Raw genomic sequence first — 17,454 nt, forward strand, 5'->3', positions numbered from 1 at the left:
TGCCTAAAAGTGTCTATTTGACAACTATTTCTTGAGCATCTATTTTGTGCCAGGCATCAAACAGGATATTATAGAATTACAAATAGCTAGCTATGTTCTTTATCTTCAAGGAGCATCTGACTTTTTCTATAATAAATGCCGTGTTTTCCCATGTTTCCCCCAAGATAAGACCTAGCCGGACCATCAGCTCCAAATGTCTTTTGGAGCAAAAATTAATATAAGACCCGGTCTTATAGTAAAATAGTAAAATAAGACCGGGTCTTATATTAATTTTTGCTCCAAAAGATGCATTAGTGCTGATGGTCTGGCTAGGTTTCATTTTTGGGGAAACATGGTGGTACCTAGATGCCTGTACTAAATTTGATCTTGATTTTAGATCAGGTCAAAAGACAATTAAAGGACTCCTGAGCTACCTTTGCATTATTGAACAGAACACAGAACGTGGTGAGAATTCAGATGCTACGATAACCAGTCTCATCAAAGGGAATCAAAGCAGAGGTGAGCCTTTGTTGGTCATATTATACATCTGCTGATTTACTCCTAATAACTCAACCTTCAGGGACCTTAAGGACAGTCACTGGATTTTTCACACCTTGCACAGTGTTACAGAAAGTGAGCAATTAGTAGATATTGATGAATTAAAGAATCTCTAATCCATAGCCTTACCCACCGATGCATGCTCAAAAATGGAGAATGTCGTAAATATTTTATATATACTGTTGTTCAACTCAGTAATTTTTTAAAAAAATTCCAGAATAGAAAGACAGGAATCAATTTTAATTCTCTGTAATGTGTCATCATTGGATGTTCAGTGTTTTCAAGCTCTATTCACAAGCTCATGGGAAAAGGCCAACTATTAATTTGCCCCTGGCATGGAGCAGAATATAAACTTTCATTGTTGATATATGTGCTTTGTTCTGTTTGCCAAACTCTGTGTATGGGGGGGAATTCTCCCCCTGAAGTATGTCCAGTATTCATTTTCCCTTGGACCGACTCAACCTCCTCTGAGTTATTTCAGTTTCACCAAAAAAGCTCAACATCATCAAAGAAGATTCTCTAAATACATAAAGTGCTTTCTAATACAAAGCGTGATTTTCAAAATGCCACATGGAAAAGCCCATTATGCATCAAGACTATGGGATTTCCTAATAAATTGCCGTCATCGCCCTGTAATCCACAACAGTAGAACGTGCCTCCAGAATAAAGCTTTAATAGGATTGGATATGGGGTCTGGGGGCAAATACCCATCTTGCCTATGCTGCTCCCATCCTCGGGGCTCATGCTGAGAGACCATGTTACTGCGAGACGACACAATGAAATCATTTCGATTCCTTTGATTAGCACAGTGGTCACTTCCGTGGACAGAAAAAAGCTGCATCTATGACATGGTCACCACATGTCTGCTGAGAAGCAACGTGGGAGGGAGGGAGGGAAGGAGGAAAATTAACAAGGATCAAAAGGCCAAGGCCAGACTCAGTCTCTGCTCCCCAGAATCCCTGCAGAGAGGGAGGATGTAGTCGAGTGGTGGGTGAAAATTACAATTAGCATGAGTGATAACTGGAAAACAAAGTCATCTCTCACTTTCTTGGGGAAACTTTCCTTTTTCTGATCAGTCTCATGGGGGCCAGACTGTTTGGAAACTAAAAGCGTCTAAACTTGTCTTATTTCTCCTTCACCTGTCATGCTCTAATTCCACCTCCCACTACAGTCTTATCTTCTAATTTGGGGTTTCTTTGTGAAATGTTTGTCAGTACTAATCAGATGACTCTCCCTCAACTGACCTTGTCACTCAAAAACCATAAGTCGTTTAAAACCAGGCTTGCATCTGCGAAGAAAGGCAAAAATAAATTTTATTTTTTGCATCTCAATGATTTCCGCGGGCACTGCTGCTTTCATTACATGGCCTTACGTCTTGTACATGACATTTAAACTAAGAAGTCCACATTTCTTTCCGGCCGTGTTTAGTTCCCTAACCAGCAGTATTTGGAGCTCCTCGCCTTCTAACTCTGCTGTACACTGAGGCAGGGATGACCCAGGGACTCGGTGGGGTCCGTCAGTCCAAGGAGGTGTGAGCTTGAGCGTGCAGGAGGTTGCATTGGCGGTAATATCAGGTAAGGAAAGACCCAGACCCTGCCTTACTTGCCATCGAGGAGGGCTGGGCACACGTTTAAACACCACGAAAGCTCAGCCAGCACATTAAATGAGCACTGGGAGCCTTTGTCCTACATGGCGTTACAGCAAGAGGTTTCTCAGGAACCCTAATGGCAGTTTACAGCGGACAATATCTCAAACATACAGATAAGCGACTGCCAAACATTCAAAACAAGACCACAAGAAAACGCAGTCATTCGCAACATCTATTTTTTTTACACCAAGTCAGAGTCAGTTTTCTAAAACCGGACCGTAGGCAAACCAGAAAATCATTCTCTGTTCTTCCATCATGGCCCTAGAAAGCAGGCTCTAACTAAATGTAAGGGAAAAGTTAACACTGCCCTGCATGAGACAACCCCTTTCTCCAGAGTTCTGAGTGAACATAACACACATCACGAGATCCTTTATTTTTGTTTGCAGGTGAAGCTAATCCTTGGAAATAGGACCCATTTAACAGATGGTCCACGTGAAGACATTAAGTTAACCTTGTATGTTGCGCAAAGACCTTCCAACACTTTTCCATCTTGGAAAATGTTCATAAGTAACCTGATAAACATAATTAATTGATAAGGGCAAGTAAATTAAATAAATGTAAGTAGTATAAAAAATGTTGAGGTGAACTTTTTAAATAGTTTCTCCAAATCTTGTCAGTGACCTGAAACCTTAAAGTTTTGCTAATAAGATTAAGCTAAAGGATGGAAACTTATTAAATATCCAGCTCATTTCCAAATAAGATAAAATAACTGAAACATTAATTACTGAACATAGGTTTTTCCACTTTTGGCATCCTCTTTCTTACAGAGGAACTAGATACTTGGGTCTATTAGTAAACATATTTTATGTCATGTCAAGAAATTTTTTACGAGGAAGCACATTTCTAGAAATTATAAAAAGTATATAAATCTACCAATCGAAAGAATATGAATGTAAAAGATAGTTCATAATTATTTACTTCTTAGTTTTCACTAGAAGTTAAAGGTTTTTTTAATGGTTAAGAATTCTAATACATATAATTAAAGCCACTAGAAATAATAAGGGCAACAACTCTGAATTCAAGGAAAATAGAATGTTTTTGATAAACCTAGTCTTCTTGATATTAAAAGAGCTACGTTTTGCTCAGAACTATGTAACCTTCTATATCTGCCTGTGAAATCTTTGTCACTTTGGTTGAATGGATAACTAGTATTGTTTCACAGTAACCTATGATCCAATTTGACTAAATGTTTTAAAATCCTCTTGGTATTTTTACCAAATTTCCCCAAAGCAAATTCTAAATGCAGTCTTTAAGACCTCGAACTAACTTGGGGGTTTTCTAGAGGAGTCTTGGAACATCTCAAAAGATTTGTTCTCTCTCCTCATAAAAAAGAGATGTTAAACTTAGGCTTATCTGATATGTTAAAATAATGGGGAAGTATTGTCAAATAAGAATACTAACCTTTATGTTGGGTTAGTGTAAGTATATGTTATAAGTGTTCTAGAAATTGTATGCAGTTACTAGTCTGGAATGCCCTGATATAATGTTATAAAATGTTGTATGTTACAGGAATGACCAAATTTCCTTGTCAATTCCATTAGAATAAACTTTCTTCAGATCTTTAACAATGGGCATTTTAAAATCTTTTGCCATTTACAGTTACTGGTTTACTCCGATGTTTTTACCGAAGTGTTCCTGCAAAGTGCTTTATCTTCAAGAAGATTCATTGAGGGGACTTTTGACAAGTGCAGATTCCTGATGACTTTTGCAATCATGGAGCAGAACGGGGTGGGTATTTCCGGAACTAATTTTTTTAAAAAGCTGGATTCGAAAAATGCAAGAACGAATTATATGGGGCTGAATGAACTTAGGAGGATGACTATAATTTTTATGCAAATGCTGGACTAGGAAGAGAAGTAGCTGACATTGATAAGATGCCAGATCAAGACTTCCTACTTTAGCTAAACATGAAACTCTTCCTTCTTTTCTTTCTTTCCTTTACTCTGGCACTGGCCACAGTAAAAGATAATGCCATCACCTGTATCTCCCAGGCCATTGCTAAAGCGGGGGTAACCTTTGAAATTTAGAAAACAATTTATTTCAGTTTAGGAGGAAACCTAACTGGCCCCTGACTTGAATGGGCAGATGCAATAATTCCTGCAAAGGAGTCCATTAACAATGCCACCTTCATGGAAGTGGTTTGTGCCTGACAGCATTTACCTTTGTCTGTGGTGGTTGTCATTCCCCTTGGACCTACAAATGCTTAGATGACTGGAGCATAACTGGACAATGCCTCTGAGGTTATGTAACTGCCCCTACTGTTCTAGAAAGGACCTACCAGGAGGTCTTCCTAAGTCAAAATTAGCTCCCTTTGACAGATCTCCACTTCCCTGGTTGGGAACGAGTACAAATGAGGATGTATCAGGAATCTCTCCTTAGCTCTTGAAAATATTGCAGGAATCTGCTGTTAAAGTTATAGATGCCCAGCAAAAATCCTTAAACTCTCTGACCAAAGTTGTTCTTGATAACAGGATTATCTTTTAGCTGAGCAAGGACGTGTGTGTGCTGTGGCCAACACCGCCTGCTATACCTGAATTAGCACTTCTGGGGAAGCTGAAACTTAGCTACAAAAGATCACTGAGCAAGCCATTTGGCTTAAAACGGTGACTCCTTCAACAGAGGCTTTCTTAGATCATTTTAGGTTTTGGGAATACTGGTTTCAAAGTGCACTCCAAGCATTAGGAATAATCCAGTTTACAGTCATCATGGTAATCTTCCTGGTACACTGTATTCTTTCAAAAACGTTGAATACATTTTCACAGGCGCTAAACACTAAGCAAGTGATCTCCCTAATACTGGAATGTCAAAAAAGAAACAAAGAGAATGACAGACTAAAAAATTGGAAGCCTGAAGTTATAACCTGTGAATACCACAGAGACTCAGCAAAAAAAAACAGGACCAACAAAAATTTCAAAACTATAGACTGGTAGCTAAGAGTGGTGCTAAATGCTTTAGATTTTGATCATATCTTTCAGTTAGGCTGAGAGTTTGATCAAAATGGGAGAACTGTGAAAAAGAAACAATAGGCCCAAAATGGAGTTACTTTTGCTAAGCCCCACCAAGATTTAATACCTAATCTAATTGTAGTTTCAGGCTTCCAGGAATAGAATTTTAAACCAATCAGTCTGGAATTTCCTGACCAACTCTAGTGAGGTAATCTGCCTGATAAGACCCCCGGCTTTCCCCTAAGGGAAGGTGACCTTGCATGCAATACTCCACTCTTAATTTCCTTGTCCCACCCTGTTTCTACCTATAAAAGCCTTGCATTTTGTACAGCTTCTCCGAGCACCTTTCTATTTACTAGAGGGGATGCTGCCCAATTCATGAATCATTCAATAAAGCCAATTAGATCTTTGAATTTTTGTTATTTAAACATTGGTATGGCGACTGGGGTTTCCTCAAGCCCTATAATTCTTAAACAAGAAAGTTTTCGTTCCTTCTCCAAGACTCAGGTGGTATTCCTGGGATTGGGCCAGGCTCATTCCTATAGGGTGGGGGTGTCCCTGCCATAGTCAGCAGCTTTTGCGTACATCCTAACTAAGCTCTGGGTTGAATTCCCTTCATCTCATGTGAGCCTTTCCATAACATGTTGTGTTATCATCTGGTTTAGAGAAGAGTAAGCTGGAGGCTCAGTCACAGCGAGTGACTTGCTCAAGGTGACTCGGCCTGTAGCTGAGAGAGGCAAGAAGCACTTACTTGATTTTCTAATGTCAAAGCCTGTGCTTCTCATTACCCTCGCCAGGCCCGGGGCCGACAGATACAATGCCCACCTTTTACTCTCACGCCCTGCTCACACGTCCCTTCACTCCTATGCCTGCATGTACCCTACGTGTTTAGGGACACAGACTTGGGAGCCAGACTGCCAGGTAAGGCTGTATACCTTCGGCAGGTTACTTCCGCTCTCTCTATCTCTGTTTTGTCATCTGTGAATTGGGGATGGTAATTCCAACCGCCTAGGGCTGTTCTGAGGATCAAATGAGTTAATATGTCTGCGAGTAACTCCCTTTAGATCTGTGCCTGGCCCACAGTAAGTGCCATACACATGGGCGCTCTTAGCTACTGAACCCCTCATTCACTCAGGGAGTTAGAACTGCAGCCAGCGAGAGTCTGCAATCCCCTGAGCATTTGAAGGCTGTCTACTCTGCATGGCAGGTGGCCAATGTCATACCACAACAACGTAGTGGCCGTGAAAAAAGCCCATGTTAGAGCGCCTCACAGCCTCAGATGCCTTGACGTTCAAAGTCAAGTGTCACAGCGGCTGCTGTCTGTGGTCAGGTCCCTGCTTCTGACATCAGCCCAGAGGCCCATGAGCTGAAACAGAAACACTGGAAATGACATGACTACAGAAAGTCTGGTCAGAAAAGCAATTATTTTTGGAAAAACAGCAGGTTTCTCCTTTCCCCGACAGGAATCAGTTTTGCTCTAATAAAGGGAAATTTCTTTTTTCCAGAATTTAAATTCCACGCACAACTCAATACCTTAAAAAAGGCACTTATTTTTCTTGGGCCTTTGAAAGGTACTTTAAACTAGCAGAACAGCAGTGAAGCGGTGGAGAAAGCTGTGAGTTTCAGTATGCTAAAATGAAACTACAGGTGTTGTTTTTTTTTTGTCTTTAAAAATCCACATTCAAGTTACCAACTATGGGCAGAGCTTCCTACTATTTTGCCCCAAGGCCTAATTGCCATCGTGGTAACAGTGTCTGGCATCGTCCCTTTGTCTCCCCATCTCTTTGCCTCTCCAAATTCTGGAGCATAGTCTCCTTCTTTTGCATGTGTAAGTAAATGGAGAATTTCAGGGTTTCCTTGAAAAAGCCTACAGAAGACACTTCAGAGAGGTGGGGAGAAAAAGAGGATTCTTGGAAAGATTGGTTCCAAACAGCCAATCCCAAGCAGGACACTGCTTGTAGGCTTGTTTGCTGTGCACAAACACGAGCAACAACTTCCATAAAGAATTTACATAAAGGCACAAGGGCCTCTGGGCAGACAGTGGTCCTGGGGCAGGACGCAGAGCCCGGGCCTGAAGGCCCTCTGTGCAGGTGGCAAAGGCCAGGGCTTCTGGAAGAGCCCTTTGTCCTCAGGCCAGCCGGCGTCACACACAGACACTCGTACTCACCGCGACTTTGGAGGCGGTGGAGGAGGTGAGAAGGCATCAACCCCACTTCTGTCCTTGGGGAACTCAAAGGCAAAAGAGGCAGATTTGCTCATCCCGGTCCCGGTTTTGCTGTGCTGTCCCGAGGAGCCATCTGTGGGGCAGAGACGGTGCCAGGTAGAGGAGCTTGAGGGATCTGTGGTACCATTTTCCATCTCCCTTCCACAACCTTGACTCAAGTCCTGCTCTGCCTCCTCTTCTTCCTCTATCCGGCACTGACGAGTCCAGGCCCCCGTCTGGTACCGGGGCCGTCTCTGGTCCAAGGCTGAATTAGTGGTGGCCGGTGGCAGACACTTAACAGAGTTGCGGTGAGTGACATCGTTGGCCCGGCAGGAAGAAGCGGGGTCAGCGGGGATCCTGGATGAAGGCTGGGGCCCAGTGCTGCCACTGGGGCTCCCCTCACTGAGGTCAGACAGTGGGGAAGCAGATGGTGATAGCGGGGACCCTCCAGGACTATTCCTGGACAGCTTAGGAGGAATGGCAGGCCTCCCCTTGGGCATGCTCCCACTGGCTGTGTGATGGGGGCCTTCTCTGGAGCTCATCCCCTGCCCAGCCGACACCTCCTCCTCGCCTGCCTCAGAGTCCTGGCACACAGGCTGGCGTGGCCACTGCACCCCCACCGCAGAGTCAGGGCTGCTCAGGTAGATTGTCCGGTGGTCCTCTTCTGGGTGTGCTGCCATGACTGTGATGGTGGCAGCCACCTGGGGGGCCATGTCTGGGCCTTCCCTGTCCCGGCCCCAGCCAGATGCTGTTTTCTGAGCCCAGGTGTTAGCTGTCCGTACCTGGCCCTGAGTAGCTGTTGCCTGTTCTGCCTTGGCCTGCGGCCTGGAAGGCACTGGTACTGCCTTCTTCCTTTTGGTGCTCTCAGCATAGATGGGTTCAGGCTGCACAGCTTCTCTGGGGTGGTCTGGGGGCTGGGGCTCCCCAGTCAGCCCGAGGCACCTGCCAGGGGTCACCACTTGGCAGCCAGAGTCCTGCTGCTTCCCCGGCACAGGTTCCTTCATGAGGGAGCAGTAATCACTCTCGAGATGGGGGGTGAAGGGGCTGCTGGTGCCGCTGCTGGCACTCCCACAGGAGAGGCCATCCGAAGAACTGGCAGCCTCTGAGGTAAGGGACAGCTTCTTGGGGCCCAGGTGGGCTGGGTTCTCTGTCAAGCCCTGGTTACAGCACTCTCTTGGGAAATTCAAAACCCGCTTCTCCTCCTTAGTTGGCCCTGCACACATTCCCTGTTCCCAGCACACTGGAGAGCAGTCCCCTCCACCCTGTCTGCGTGGGGGACCCTCAGCCTGTGAGGTGTCCTTGGCAGCAGGGCTCCCGGGGCAACAGTCCAGAATGGAGCAATATTCTCCCCCTTCACTGTCCCCTGAGGGTGAGCACCTTGGATCACTGTCATCCTCCGAGGGCAGGGACTCCCGCAGAGGCTGTGGGGAAGGGTAGGGCCCAGAGCTCTTGTGACAGCCAGACGTCATCCCGCCAAAGGCAGCCAGTTTTTGGCGGAAGCTCTCTTGAGCAGAGGTCAGCTCTGGGTAGGGAAACGTGGGCTTAGCTTCCCGCCCAGCCTTCTCATCGGGGAAACTCGCTGGGTGGAAGGCGGTATTCTGTTCCCCCTGGGCCTCCAGGCTGTGCAGGCCGACCATGGCATATGCAGGTGGGCAGTGAGGGTGGCCTTCTGTGGAAGCACAGGGCCCGGCAGGCTTCTGAACACCACGGAAGCTGCCCAGGTAAACTACCGGCACGTTTTCCTGAGTTGGGAGGCGGAGCTTGCCGGGGGGCCGTCTCCACATGACCTACACAGACCCAAGGTGAGAAGACTTACATTAAACCTTGTCAGAGAAAAAAAAGGGAGAGAGACAACGTGAGAGACGAGTGCCATGGCCCTGTAAACTGTCTTCTGTGCTGCAGCAGAGAAGCTGAGCGGCAGTCCTCCTTTCTGATCTCTCCACAGCCCTCTCATCCTTGCTGGGACCCCGTGGAGCCCCTGGTCTTCCCGGACACGGAGCTGCCCTTCCCACCTCACCTGTCATGCTTGTGGTGTAGGTCTGTGAAGTAGGGGGAAAATAACTCAAAAAAGAACATTTTGCCTTCTCTCTCAAAACTGCAGGATGAGGTAAGTTCTCATCTGGGCTTTGAAAATAGGGTTTTGTGTCTGTTAGTCTCTTGATAACCGTGTCATGGTCCATTCCCAAAGAAACCAAAGTCATAAAGCTTTTTATAACACCTTGGGTGGATGTAGGAGTAAGGGCGGGAGGGTGAGGGACGGTTTCTGAGGTGGGTCATGCCAAAGAGCTGCTCTTTCTTCCAGTTACAGGCAGTGGCCTCCGCCCAAGCCGGCATAAGCGACTGGACTAGTTGAAATATGACACAGAGATGTGGACTCTCCTTCTCACCACTGAGGTCAATGTCCTCTCCTCCTCCCCTCCTAGGTTCCCTCTACCCCCGCTTTTAGAAGCAGCCTCAAATTAGGGCCTGCACATGGCTCCTTTCCAAGATGATTGTGAACTAAGAGTCCCTGGCTTATGTCTGTGAGGGTTGAAGGTAGCAAGAATGGCGTGGTGAATGGATGTAACCAGCTTACCAAAAATGGAGCAGCCCTGAGGGGATATGGAGCTCAGTGCAACACACAGGAGATGCCCCTCTCCTCAATTAAGCCTCCCCTGACTTAACACTGACCTCTAATGTCACCTAAGCTCACACCCTTCCTGATCTACTCACTATGACGTTTTGGGAGAACAGGCAAAAGAGGTCAAACAGGTCACAAACAGTTCTTAGAATATGTCTTAGACATACGACTTCATAGGCATGTCTGGAGGCAGCAGGCTCTCCGTGCCCTCTAAATAATTATGGCTTTGCAAGCGTTACCTGTGGGATGAGCAGAATAGTCTACTCTCTGGGCATGTAACTGATTTTGGTGATCCTAGGTCAAAACTGGTAAAATCCAAGCTTCACAATTAGAAATATGAACACTGGCTGGGGATATGATATCAAAGAATTCCAATATTTTTACGTGTGATAATGGTATCGTGGTTATATGTTTTTAAAGACTTTATATTTTAAAGATGTAATAACTGAAATGATACGATGTCAAGGTTGGCTTTAAAATCACAGGGAAGAGAGTGTCGGGGTAGAGATGAAACAAGATTGGCCATGAGTTGATTGTTGACACGTTGAAGGGTGGTGGACGCATGGGATTCGTCATGCACTATTGCTACTTGTGCATACACTTAAAATTATTTTTAAAAAATCTTTAAAAATGTTTTGGGAAAAGCTTCATTTCGTGTGCCTTTGTATTTATCCAAATAAATAATTAATGGAGTCTCCAAATAAACTTCAAGGGACTGGATTAATCGTTCTTCGCCTAAAGGAACAGATAGAAAGGAGGGAGGCGATGAGGAAGGAGCGGTCCTGGGGCAAGCTGACAGGCAGCCATCCTGCGGGTATCCTGCTCTAACAGCCCTCTCTGGCTGCCAGCCAGTCACCAAGCGTTACCACAGGAGTAGCCCCTGTAGAAATACCACAGGGGTTAGTCATGCTCACCTTTGAGACGTCGGCACTCAGGTTCGCCTCTGTCCACACATCAGAGGCGTCGGAGCTCAGCATGGTGGGCTTCACAGCAATGGTGGGCTTGGAGTAGGGAGAGCTGTTCACACCTTCATCTTCCAGGCGGCAGTATTCAGGCCTGGGGGGTAGGCGAGGAGGAGGGGGCAGGCTGCCTGCTCTGGGCAACAGCTGGTGGTCGCTCCTCAGGCAGAAACAGTTCTTACAGGACCCGGGCTTCCAGATGTGTTCCACAAAGTCACTGCACGCAGACATTTTCAGGCTCTCGGGGTTCAGTCGGACGGCCGGGTACATCTTGGGTGAACAGGGCACTGGTTCATCTTGCACCCAGCTCTTAGGTGTGGTCTTGAAGGAGGCAGATGCAGGTCACAGAGCAGCTTCCTGAAAAGGCAGAACACTTGACTAATCAGAGCTCTCCCTGCCTGAGGGCGGGCATGTGATCAATCAGAGTCTGATCATTTGATTGGGGAGAAGAAGGGGGAGGAAGGAGGAAAAGGGGAGGAGAAAAGGTGAAGATTAATATTCCATTTATTCCAAGGCCCTCACCCATTTCTGTGACATAAGCCTCTTAGTCACTCTCTCATGGAGTGTGTGGCCTTATCATAAGCTGTAAAAACTAAACACAACTCTGTTCCGTGAGTAAAGAGCATAAAAGACATCCCAGCCCCGACAATCCTGAGCTCTTGGAGGCTTGGGGACAGTTAACAGGAAGAAATCACATAGATAAGGAGACTGTATCATATCTGTGCCTTCCCTGACGCTAGGCGTCTAGAGCCTGGGACTCTGCCCCAGAGAAATAAGAACTAGGAAGTAGCACAACGAATAAAAATGGTGGCTTCTGGGGGATAAGCCGCAATTTTTAACCAAGAACTATGTGAGGGGGGAGGCAAGCCTGGGCCTTGAAATCAGCACTGTAATCCCTACTTGTGACCAGGCAGAGATGGAAGGGGTGAGAAAGGGTAGAGGTGTGGTGCTGGCTGGCTCCCCAGGGGACCCTGGTAGGGAGGTCAGACATCCTGGGAATTTGCCTCCCTCCTCCCCCTGCTTCATATACATCATTGACCCAGTGCTCAGTGAGGTCAAGAAAGCTGGAGCTTCAGGCCAAGGGGAAAACAGAAAGAAAAATGTATAGAGCCTTTTGTAGTTCATAAGTGTGATGATTGGGTGTTCACGCTTTTGCGTGAGATGTGCCTCCCACGAACCTCGTTACGACATCAGCACATTACCCGTCTGACTGAAAGAAAAAAAAAAATGTATGAGCACCACCATGCTGTGGTCTAAGGGTGGCAGGCTAGGGTCCGAGAGAGAAGAGAGGAGCACACAGTCATCTTTCCTATGAGAACCCTGGAGGTAAGGCCGTCAGCTGGCCGAAAGTTAGTTGCCTCTGAGAGTAAAACTGAAAGCAGAGTGTTCATCACAGAACTTAGTAATTCACCATTGAGGAGCTCAGAGGATTACAGATATTAACTAATTGACCTGAATAATACCTTGTCAGGTAGCTTCATCCCTATATAGATGGGAAAACAATGGCAACCACATACACTAAGACCTGTTCATAGATACAGAGTTTGGTGGTTTGGAAAGAGAAGACAATTTTGCTGGCAGCTCCTCACCTCACCATGCCATTCGTTATACTGAGTCCCTTGCCACTATCTGTTTTCTGCTCTTTGCTCTTCTTTCCTCATTTAAATAAACTGACTTCCTCATCAGGAGAGTGTTCACAAGAAAATGGTCCTTAAGAACCTAGGGTGAATATATTCTCATTAAATAGGGAGGGTTTTGCCCTAGGGTTTGCTCTCCACTTTCTTCCCGTGAGAATTTACTTTGATACTCTCTAAACTATCCAACAGGACTAACCGGGTAGAATGAGCCAGGTGCTCCAAAGATCATTCCAGAATCTTTGTGGGAAGTGCTATCTTTCTGATCTCCCACACTCACAGACCGGGGTGGTTATTCAACAAGTGCTGACGCTAAATTTGCCTCCTTTCCCTCCAAAGTTAACCCTGAAGCTTATTGCATCTTTAAGCAAAATGAACACTGAAATTTAAAAAATAATATTTGCCTTTCAACAGCTGTTGTTAGGACTGTATACATCCCTCTTTTTAAGATGACTGCAGGTTAGGTTCTTTTCCTAAATATACCCAAGTAGCGGGTTCATCCCTTGCCAACTTCCCCAGAAGTTGCTAAGCTTTAACAAGCAGAGGAGGATAGCAATGCTTTTTTCTTTTTCCTACAATCTTAGGCCACAAAGAGCTTAAGTCCTACTGCTAAATTCTGCAAGGGGGAAAAGTGAGGAAGTATTTTGGTGTTCACTAGGGCAAGTTTCCATATCCCTCCCTGGAGGTGGAGAGTAGGTTCTTTCCCAGGGAGCCAATGAAGGCTGCCTTCTGCGTCACAGAACAAAACAGCCCCCCGTCCCCACTCCTCCCAACTGCAGGCAGAGGCTCTGGTGCCCCTTGGTGGGCTGAAGGAGGAGAGCCTGGAAGCCAGGTCTGTGTGGGCACCTCACATTCCTGCAGCTCCTCATATAAGGCTGGGCTATTGGAAGAAGTGGGCATCCAACCGCTTCCCCAAGGCTACAACAGATTCACAAAAGAAGCAGTTTCGGGTGGCCACATGTCATTTCCTCAACAGGCAACTAACAGCACATACCTGCCATGGTTGCTTGGTGCCAGAGGTCCCCTCCTTTGTAGCAGAGGATCCACTCCAACGCTGGACTTTTGATAGGCCCTGGATCACTAACATGCAAGCAGCTTCTTTCAGAACCCCTCACCAGTTTATAAGCACTCTTCCCTCCTCTCCGAGGCTCTGAACCTCTGACAGTGGGCACCATTTCACCAAAATGACCGCTCAGAAACACAAAGGTTTTTAAGGGGAAATCTTTAACAAGAAACAGAATGAAGCCCTGGGCTTCTCACCATCATTGACTCACTGCATCCTCTTAAAACTGGTTTCTTAGTGGCAGCAATCAGAATTTACCATCATGTCAAGCTAGAAAAGATTCTTTTCCAGTTCCATCTGTCTAGAGAGGTTCTGGGCCTGGGACAATCCCCCATTTGTTTTAAGTAAAAGATGCTGAAAAACTCAAGTGACATTCACAAATTGGGAGCCTCTTCTCACCTTGCCTACCACCAACCTGCAAATGGCACCTTCCCAGCCCACATTCCTTCCCAATGAGGGAAGGTGGCCCCCAGAATTATGCAGATTTCCCCATTTCTGTGGGAGGCAGCAGATTAGAAAAAGATCTCAGCATTCTTTCTGATCCAAGTCATGATAAAATATTTTTGCCTCTGCAAACTTCTGCACCAGATTTGTGGCTACAATTTGCAAAACTGAAGCTGTCAGATACACTCCCACCTCCTTTTTAAAAGTATATGAAGAATGCTGGCCAGATCCATAAAATTTATTTTGGTTCAGAATATTGCCCCTCATACTTGCATCCAAAGTTGCTATGTCTTACCCTGAAGTGACAGAATACCAGAAAACACTCACCTACAAAATTTATGTATATACAACTAAATGAATGCAACACCGGGAAAGAAAAATATGTATGGAAAGGGTCTGGATTTCAACAATCCATTGTCAGGAGTTGCTCAGGCAGAGAGGAGAAAGTGACAACCTTAACAACACACACGCACCTGCAAAACACACACAGAGGGTAAGTCATGATATTTACCCAACTTTTTATTTTTTTTCTTCTCCAATGCTATGTAATCTAATCTCAGCAGTAGGAATGTGGTTTTCTGGGTTAGACCCACTACAGTCTAGCCAATAAAAAAGGCTACTGAGTTCCACAAGACCCCATGATAAGAAAATAACTGCATAACTCCCCAGGGCTTCCTGTCAAATTTCTGTCTCAAAAAGAGAAGGGGATGTTAGCTGATCCGTCAGGCCAGTGATCAGTAAGTCCTTCCGAACCTGACATCTGGACAGGACACTGCAAAACTCCGTGGCCCCTAGATCTTTAGGCTTTGCTGTCAGCTCTGCAAAGCCATGTGCTTGCTACTAGGCTTTACCTGAGAGAAATACACCGATAGCCGGCCCTGCCTGCCTCCATTCCCATTCACAGGACCTAGGTGGAGAGGTTCTATTCTCTCTCTCCCTCTCTCTCTCTCTCTCTCTCTCTCTCTCTCTCAAAGGGGCTGGGGAGGGGGCAGCAGAAGCAAAGATAGGAACATGCTCATGGCCTTTCAGAGGGCTCGGCCATGGTTCAGGGAAAAAGCATCATATCAATCGCTACGGAGACCTCGAGGTTGGCATCTAACTCGGTGCCACAGAAGAGGTAGCTATTAACCCCAGGGTCCTAGTCTGGACAGCCGGGCGGCCCTCTCTCTCTCCGCTCCTTTGACGATACTGCGCGGCGGAAAGGAAGTCTCCAAGCCAGCAATCCCACAGCGCTGCAGTCTTGCCCCAAACAGAGCAGAGGGGCCAGCAAGATGAGCAGAAGAGTGGGTTTCCCCTCCCGGAACTCCAAGGAAAGTTTCCCTGTTTTCAAGAGCGCGATTCTCGAATGAATCGAGAACACCCCTCCGGCTAGCGTGTCCACCAGGATCGGCGCCTCCCCCAGGCACAACCCTGGGCGCACGCGGTCCCTAACCTCCACCCTCCCCAGGCTGGCCGCCTGTCACCCCAGGGGACGCCGACAAGGGATCGCCCGCCGGGCGACCGCAGCGCTCCTCCGAAGCTCCCCTCTGCAGCCACGTTTGCCAGACAAAAAGCGGCCAAATTGGGAGAAAGCGTCTCGGGCTCACCTCGGGGCCGCGCTCCCCCGGCCTCGCCGTCGGTCGCCGAGCCGCCAGCCGTTCCGCCGGGCGCCCCCGAGCATTGTTTGGAGAGTGTGTGCGCACCGTGCTCGCCCGGCCGCGGGCGGGTGTCGTCTGCGAGCTCCGCGGCCGGGTGGCAGCTGCGAGCGCGGCTCCGCCCCCTCCGCCTCCGGTGACGCCGCGCGCCGGACACCCGCCGCCGCACCGCGGTCCCGCCGCCCCGCGCCCCCAGCCCCGCGCGCCGCCTGCTCCCTCGCCGGCGGGCTCCGGCTCGGCAGCCGGGGTTCCTCCAAACTCTCCACGCCCCACACCTCCCCCCGCCCCCCTCGGGCTCCCGACCGTGACGCTCCGCCCCAGCCCGAGACTTGAAGCGTCTCACCGGGAGTGGAGCCCCTCTTTGCACCCCTCCCTAACGATGGCTCTGCGTGGGTCTGCTGGGGCGAATTTCGGTGTTCGCAGCCTTCTACGATGTATGCATAGGTGTCCTTCCATCCAGCCAGCTCGGCGAAACCCTGGGGGGTGGGGGTGGGGGGCGGGGAGGTAAAGCGCCAGGGGTGGGGTGGAGGAACCAGAAAGCCAGGGGTCGGGAGTGGAATGATGAGGTCAGGACCCGAGACAGGATCCAAAAGCTGCGTGGGCACCGTGATCGTCAATTACTATTGCCCTTGGGAGGAGGGTGGCGCCAGACGGAGACCGCCTGGGAATCCCGACGGCGTGTTCCAGGTCCTGCTCAGTCCCTGCTCTGACTCGAGGCCTCGGGCAAATTACTTAATCTCTTTGCATTTTGGTTTTCTGGATGTGGAATGCAAGGGTTGGACTGGAGAGAGGTGATGTTCCACGACGCTGGTCTTCCCAGGCCAATATTACACCTGTGTTTACACCGTTTCCATTAAGTGACACTTTCACTGAGCTACGTGGAACGAATTCGAGATAGTTCTAGGGCTAAAAACCTTTTCCACCGAGAATGCGGCAGCCTGCGTACGACCCAGTCAGTGCCCTCCCTTCCTCTTGCTGCCTAAAACAGGCTCACACCTCGACCTGGGTGTATCCTCAGAGCCAGCGCCAGGGTCACCAACGTGTGCCTGCCCGGGTTGGGGCAATGTGGTGAGGATGGAACAGGAAGATCCGGGAAAACACCTGCTGCCCCTTCTCTGCCGCTCCCCTCCCCCTTCGCCACCTTGCCCTCCCCAGGGAGGTAGTGTATTGTAATTCCAATTAGGGTTCTCAGCCTCCGGGAAGACCGGTCATCTTCCACCCCGCTGAGAGGAGGAAGGTTGGTTTCCTCTGGATTTCTGCTCTCTCCTTGTGACCTGGCATGCTATAGCAGGACTGAGAGGTTGAGGAGGAAGGTGGGGGTGAGAGGAGAAGACATGCTGTTGAGGTTTAGCTTCTGTGTGAGAAAAGGAGAAAGGTAGAAGGGACATAAAGAATACTTCCTCATGCTCTAATGTCTGCGATTTCTCCTGAGTATGAATAGAATATGGGGGAAGATGTAGACTGATGGAACTGGAACTAACAACATTCCTTAAATACCTACCCTGTGCCAAGCAACCCCATGAGAGGGACATCATCCCCATTTTATACAGAAGTAAACGGAGATGCAGAAGGTCACATAATTTGCCAGGGCCCATAGTGATAGTAACGGTGATAGTGAAGGTCACATAATTTGCCAGGGCCCATAGTGATAGTAACAGTGATAGTGAAGGTCACATAATTTGCCAGGGCCCATAGTGATAGAACAGTGATAGTAATCAGGATTGGAACCCAGAGCTGTTTAGCTCCACTGATGGGCAATTCCACTGT

The 17,454-nt window shown here is 47.7% G+C and overlaps 1 protein-coding gene across 3 annotated transcripts in view; it reads right to left on the minus strand.

Annotated features, from left to right (window-relative positions):
* The window catches only part of PRAG1 (PEAK1 related, kinase-activating pseudokinase 1), a 63,512-nt gene extending 47,370 nt beyond the window's left edge, over window positions 1-16,142 (minus strand). Inside the window, exons 1-3 of one of the 3 annotated variants that reach the window (XM_081045976.1) lie at window positions 16,031-16,142; window positions 10,868-11,269; window positions 7,298-9,120 (exon numbers count right to left, since the gene is read on the minus strand). In XM_081045976.1, coding sequence (XP_080902102.1) covers window positions 7,298-9,120; window positions 10,868-11,182 — 2,138 coding nt within the window. In that variant the 5' untranslated portion in view covers window positions 11,183-11,269; window positions 16,031-16,142. Of the gene's footprint in view, window positions 1-7,297; window positions 9,157-10,867; window positions 11,270-15,639; window positions 15,772-16,030 lie in introns of those variants that run through there. The other 2 variants (XM_081045975.1, XM_081045977.1) reach the window with 2 other exon arrangements.
* Window positions 16,143-17,454: the final 1,312 nt, after the last annotated feature.

This window comes from Rhinolophus hipposideros, assembly GCF_964194185.1.
Source record: "Rhinolophus hipposideros genome assembly, chromosome: 4".
Classification (NCBI taxonomy): domain Eukaryota; kingdom Metazoa; phylum Chordata; class Mammalia; order Chiroptera; family Rhinolophidae; genus Rhinolophus; species Rhinolophus hipposideros.